Below are 6,000 nucleotides of genomic sequence, written 5' to 3' on the forward strand. Positions count from 1 at the left end.
ACCATCTGTGTGAAAATACGATGAATTAGGAATGAGTATGCGTCACATTTTTGATTGTAATGGACTATGTATTTCAACTGTATGATAGTTCATGTTTTAGTATCATCTTTAAATTTTGAATAGTTGCCACATGATCAAGCCACTATGAAGGCTCCCAACTGAAAGTACAGGAACTCAATCTCTATCTTACAAGAGATTAAAACATTACCACAAAGGCTAAATACAGTACATTTGTTAATATACTTGAGGATGTTTTTAAAAAGAAATGAGATCAACTATTTATTGCTGACTGTCAGGCTTATAACTTGATTCATTCATCACATCTGTGATCATGAGTGTGTTTTCTTTTTTCATTTGGTTCTACCTGTCTTCTTTGATATCCTCACTTTGTTCCTCTGGCCTGTTCTAGTGCAGTTTTTCCTTATTATAACTTCTTCATTTGGTTCTTTCTTTCAATTGGTTCAGATGCTGATAATGAGGAGATTCTCACCTATGAGGAGATGGCTCTGTACCACCAGCCAGCCAATAGAAAGCGGCCAATTGCACTTATCGGTCCAGCCAGCTGTGGGCAGGCAGAGCTTAGACAGAGACTGCTCAACAACCAACCAGAACGGTTTGCTGGAGCCGTACCTCGTAAGACACACTGTACATTGTAGTCCATGCTTGTGTGTGTGTGTGTGTGTGTGTGTGTGTGTGTGTGTGTGTGTGTGTGTGTGTGTGTGTGTGTGTGTGTGTGTGTGTGTGTGTGTGTGCTGCACGCCTATGTTGTGACCTGTGTCTGCGTGTGTTGTAGACACCACACGGAGTCGTCGAGATGGCGAGTTGAATGGTCGAGATTACCACTTTGTGTCTCGTCAGACCTTTGAGGCAGAGCTGGCAGCAGGTAATTTTTCATGTTGCTGAATACTGAGTGTATATAAAGGGATCATTTGGTATGACAGTCTTCAGCTCTGTCTGTGACCGGTGTCTGCCCTTACTAACTTCAGATCATGCCTTGCCTCCTGAGCCATTTCTTCAGTATCAAAACCAAAAACAGTAATCCAGCAATTGTTGTCAATGTATCCATGGCAATAGTGCAAACAGGAACTGTTTACAAAAGGAAAGCAGCATGACTTTGCGTGATGTAAATGAAACAAAATTTGAACAAATTTAAGCTGATATAACTCAGGTGTCACCCATTCTTTAGTTTTAATTGGATTTAGGTTGCTGTAAGTAAATAATTACACATACTGGTTGTTTATGGAAAACTTATGGATGTATAGGTTAAAGAAACCAAATAATAACAGCCCTGGAGGGAATTTCTTCAGATTTGGCACAAACGTTCACTTGGACTCCATGCAAACAGGGACTATTTTTTGGGTGGTCATAGGTCAAGGTCACTGTGACCTCATATCTATCCCATTCTCGTGAACACAATGCCAGAGGAATGCCATGAGGGAATGTCTTTAAATTTGGCACAAACATTTATTTGGATTTAAGGATGAACTGATCAGATTTGGATTGTCAGAACACGTTTTTTGGCCATGACTGAAGAATTCATACATGGAATTCCAACAAAATGTCACAGAAATGTCTCAGGATAAAATGACAAAATGACATTTTCTATCCAAAACTTTAATCTTCATAATGTTATGCAAAAAACACTTTTTGGCCATTATTCAACACTATAACTCAGGAAGAGAAGGGGACCATATTTCACATTTGCTCAACACTAATCTTGGGTGTCTACCCTGAAGCTGTGCTGATTGTTTAGATCTTCTGTGCTGCTGGGTTGAAGATGTGTGTGAAGCATCCACGTTCTAGAGTTTGTAGCTTCTTTGCAGCAACATCCTTATTTGAAGTATTATAATCCAACACAAGCTCTTTGGTTGCTGATACTGAGCTTCAGCTGATTGTCATCACACCATGTGATGAAGCTCTCTGTCAGTCCTCTGTAAAAAGAGTCTGTGAAGACAGCATATTTTTCACTGGAAACTATTCACTGGAATATTGGTAATTCTAGTTTTAAATTGTGCTATTTTATTTTTTATAAATATTTCAAATATTCATGTGTGGCAACACTAAGCCTGAGAAAACCCAACAAGCCCTGGTAACACAGTGTCATACTCCTGGAACCAAAGTGAGTAGAAATACAGCCCAGGGTTCAAAAGCTTAAATATAATTTTCAGACTGGAATGAGAAAATTAAATGTTACAACATTACAAGTAATTTCTGGTACATCTCACTGTGCAGGAAAGTGCTATAAAGATATAACTTTGACAAAGAACCACACAGACATCTGGGATCTGGCCCTTGTCCTCGGTGTAGAAATGACATCATGTCAACAAATGACGTGTGTTTTGCCCAGGAAAGCTGATCGAGTCTGGTGAGTTTGAGAAGAACCTGTATGGGACGAGTACAGACTCGGTGAGACAGGTCATCAACACTGGAAAAATCTGTGTGCTCTGCCTGCACACACAGGTTGGTACACACATTAATTGTGCAGGTTGGCATAGTGAGTGGGAAGAGTATTTTTCTAACTAAAGAGCATAGATTTAAAAAGAAAGTTGAATTCCAATGTATTTGTGTGTGTGTGTGTGTGTGTGTGTGCGCGCGCACGTGTGCGTGCGTGTGTGTGCACACTCGTGGGTGTGTCTGTGTGCACATGTGCGTGTGTTATGGACAGGCTCTAAAGGTGCTGAGAAATTCAGACTTGAAGCCTTACATCATCTTCATAGCTCCACCCTCCCAGGAAAGACTCAGAGCCCTATTGGCTAAAGACAACAAAAGCCCCAAGGTCTGTTTTCACTTTGTAAAAGATAAATATCACTTGTGTTTACATTTACCATAATGTTTTCCTCAATAATGCGTGTATGTGTGTGTCATGGACAGCCTGAGGAGCTGCGTGATATTATTGAGAAAGCCCGGGAGATGGAGCAGAACTGCGGTCACCTGTTTGACGCTGTCATCGTCAACACGGACCAGGACAAAGCCTTCAACGAGCTGCTACGACTCATCAACAAACTGGACACTGAACCCCAGTGGGTGCCCTGCTCTTGGCTGCGCTGAAAACATATAGACACATATTCACACAACAGTAATAGAGTAGATAATGGAGTACACAAATCTAGAGATTTAACAAACTGGAACCTGAAAGGTTGTGTAATAGTTTGGGTGGAGTATTACTGTAAAGCCACTGTTAAGAGAAAACCAATCTAAAATTTTCAAAGTCACAATATTATGAGATGAAGTTGTAATTTTTCTGAGAAAACACCCCAACATTACAACATTATGTTTTAATTTTTAATATGTATACTACCCTTTGAGGTAGGCTATAATTAATAAATTGATAAAATGATGCCATCTTGTTTTTTTGTTTTTTCATGAAATTGTTAATTATGAATCAAAGTCATATTAGTAGTAAAAACTTTCCAATTTTACAAGAAAAACTCAAACCACTGTACTACAAGTTGTAATTTTGCAAAAAGACAAGTATTAATATTACAAAATAAAGTTGTTCATTTGAAAAACAACTTGAAAAAAACAAGTCATAATATTGCATCAAATTTTTGAGAATAAAATTTTGAATGTTATGATATAATTGGGTTGAAAAGGTGATGAATGCATGTTAGAGTACGTCCTGATATATTCATACTGTACAATTAGTAGAGTTTGGCCTGGGGGCAACCGTGTTCCCAGCAGCTGCCTCAAACACAGACAAATTGGTTTCATTTCAGTATCCTACAATCGGTGACATTAAGGTGCTTATTGGTGCAACCTGTGACCTCAGGTCATCCATATCTCCATATCAGCTGCCTGCCCTCTGCTGTTTCCTGTGGCTGACTGTTAAAATAAAAGCCAAGGACTTTTTCTTGTAAATCTGACTTAATTCCATTACTCTTTTCATAACATGGGACATTTTGTTCTTAGCACGACAACCTTTATACTGATACTGTATCCTCAAAATATTCCAAATTGTACCTAGTAGATTAGGACTGTACTGTATCTCATATTTTGACATGATATCAAAAAATTAACTAATACTAACTATATTGTATATTTTGACTTTTTTAACTTTGAAAGTTACAACTTTATTCTTATAATATTACGACTTCTCAACTTGTTTTTACAACTTTAACCATTACATGACATTTTATTCATGAATTGACAATCATTTCACTCATAAAATAACGTCACTCTCATCATTTTGACTTTTTCTTGTAAAGTGTCATTTTCTCATGAAACTATCACTTAATGTAATTCTACAGCTGTCATCACATTTTTATCTTTCAAATCATTTCTGGTAATGGCTTTATTCTCAAAACTGTAAAATTACAATTTATCTCATGAAGAACGTTTCCACATAAAAATGTGACTTTGTTTCTTCTTCTTTTTTTTCCCCTTTTTTTTTAACAACTTAATTGAAATCTAAAAACTTTTCATATAATTCAGACTTAACTCTCATTTTTTTCTGGAAAAAATAGATTTTCATGTATAACACTGACCCTCATCCTGTGTTGCACTGCAGAGGATCGATACTCAGCATGCAATCAGCATCTTTTAAATGTGTTGACCTGGTGGCATTCATGATGAGAGATACATTAAATTTCAAGTTTCTGTCTGACTGTCCTGACAGGGAGGACACCCTCAACAAATTGATCTTGGATAGTGCCTACGTGGTCAATGTTTTCCAGTGTTTTTATTCAGCAGTGGCATTTGTATGACACTGATGTCTGTCTTACCATCACAACTTTTAGTGAGACCAAAATACGGACCTTTTTTTTTGTGCATGCGTGTTTTAATTTAAGAGTTGTTCTTTCTCAGAGGTGTGGGGCCTCATTTATGATATATTCTTTGATTTTATTGTGTGTTCATTTCAACCATTATGATTCAAAATATTTAAATTGTGACAGTCAATTATTTTATTATTTTCATTTTCTGCTGAGCCGAGAATCAGTGTCAACATTTGATTTTGTATTCAAGCCTCTTAATTTTTTAGGTTTTTAGGTTTTCTTTTTTTTTTTAATCTGGCTCTGGGCACAGAACATGTACAAATGAGGCCCCTGGTGAGAAGTAAATGTGAAAGTCACACAGAAATCCACACTGAGCCACCCCATTTATTGCAATGAAGAACACTCACTAACACAAATTGTGTACATACTGTATTCACCACAACAGTGCATTCGATACTGACTTTCCTTTGTACTGGGGAGTCTGATGATTTATGGCCTGAAGCTGCAGCCATTTGAACCCTGGCTGACTGTTAAAATGCACACTATTGCAACAAACACTAAAAGGACACAGCATTTGATATTTCCTGTCTGACTGACATATGACATACTGTCTTGTCACCTGACTCATTCTGTCCCTGTCAGATCACATTTGAGTAGAAATGACTTCTGAGCCTGAGGTATAACAAAAACCTGGAAGTTGTAGTTTTTAGCCGTGATCCTGATCGGAGGACATGAAGCTGCATTCATTCTGTGTTTAGTGTTTGTATGAATGGAAGTTTGTGTTCCTGTCTTTGAAGACAGTGAAGTAGTATTGTGACCTGAAGTAGACCTCAGACCATATCACTGTTATAACTGGTAGAGCATATATTTGTATATTGAAAATAGATCTGTTAAGTCCAGAAAGCACCAGTAGGATTGCAGATTTTCCTCTCTGCCATTGGTCCAGGAGGAAGAGGGTGGGACTAAGTGTAATGAACTGTATTGAATTAAAGGTTAAGGACACCACTTCTTGTTTCTCAGACAGCTTTTTGTATGAATATTCACAATGAATAAATCAATGATTGACAAAATTATTGGCTGATTTTTTTGTTGTTGTTTTTTTTACAGATTTTTTCCAAAGCAGACCTGGCTAAGAAAATGACCTCAAGTTAGACCAACGTCTTAACTCAAATGAATGATTGCCAGGTGTAAAAACTTGAATAGAATTTGGCATGACATTCTCCACGTGAGGAACATAATTAGTTTTACTTTATGGCTCGTTCTTTGTTAAACGTCTGTCAAGAACGTG

At 37.4% G+C, this 6,000-nt stretch overlaps 1 protein-coding gene across 2 annotated transcripts in view; it reads left to right on the forward strand.

Moving 5' to 3' along the window:
• pals1a (protein associated with LIN7 1, MAGUK p55 family member a) overlaps positions 1 to 5,782 on the forward strand; it is a 54,492-nt gene extending 48,710 nt beyond the window's left edge. For both annotated transcript variants that reach the window (XM_070978868.1, XM_070978866.1), the window contains 5 exons: positions 466 to 633; positions 794 to 883; positions 2,348 to 2,460; positions 2,666 to 2,776; positions 2,872 to 5,782. In XM_070978868.1, the coding sequence (XP_070834969.1) occupies positions 466 to 633; positions 794 to 883; positions 2,348 to 2,460; positions 2,666 to 2,776; positions 2,872 to 3,048 (659 nt within the window). In that variant the 3' untranslated portion in view covers positions 3,049 to 5,782. The remainder of the gene's footprint in view (positions 1 to 465; positions 634 to 793; positions 884 to 2,347; positions 2,461 to 2,665; positions 2,777 to 2,871) is intronic.
• Positions 5,783 to 6,000: the final 218 nt, after the last annotated feature.

Source organism: Chaetodon trifascialis, chromosome 14, assembly GCF_039877785.1.
Source record: "Chaetodon trifascialis isolate fChaTrf1 chromosome 14, fChaTrf1.hap1, whole genome shotgun sequence".
NCBI lineage: Eukaryota > Metazoa > Chordata > Actinopteri > Chaetodontiformes > Chaetodontidae > Chaetodon > Chaetodon trifascialis.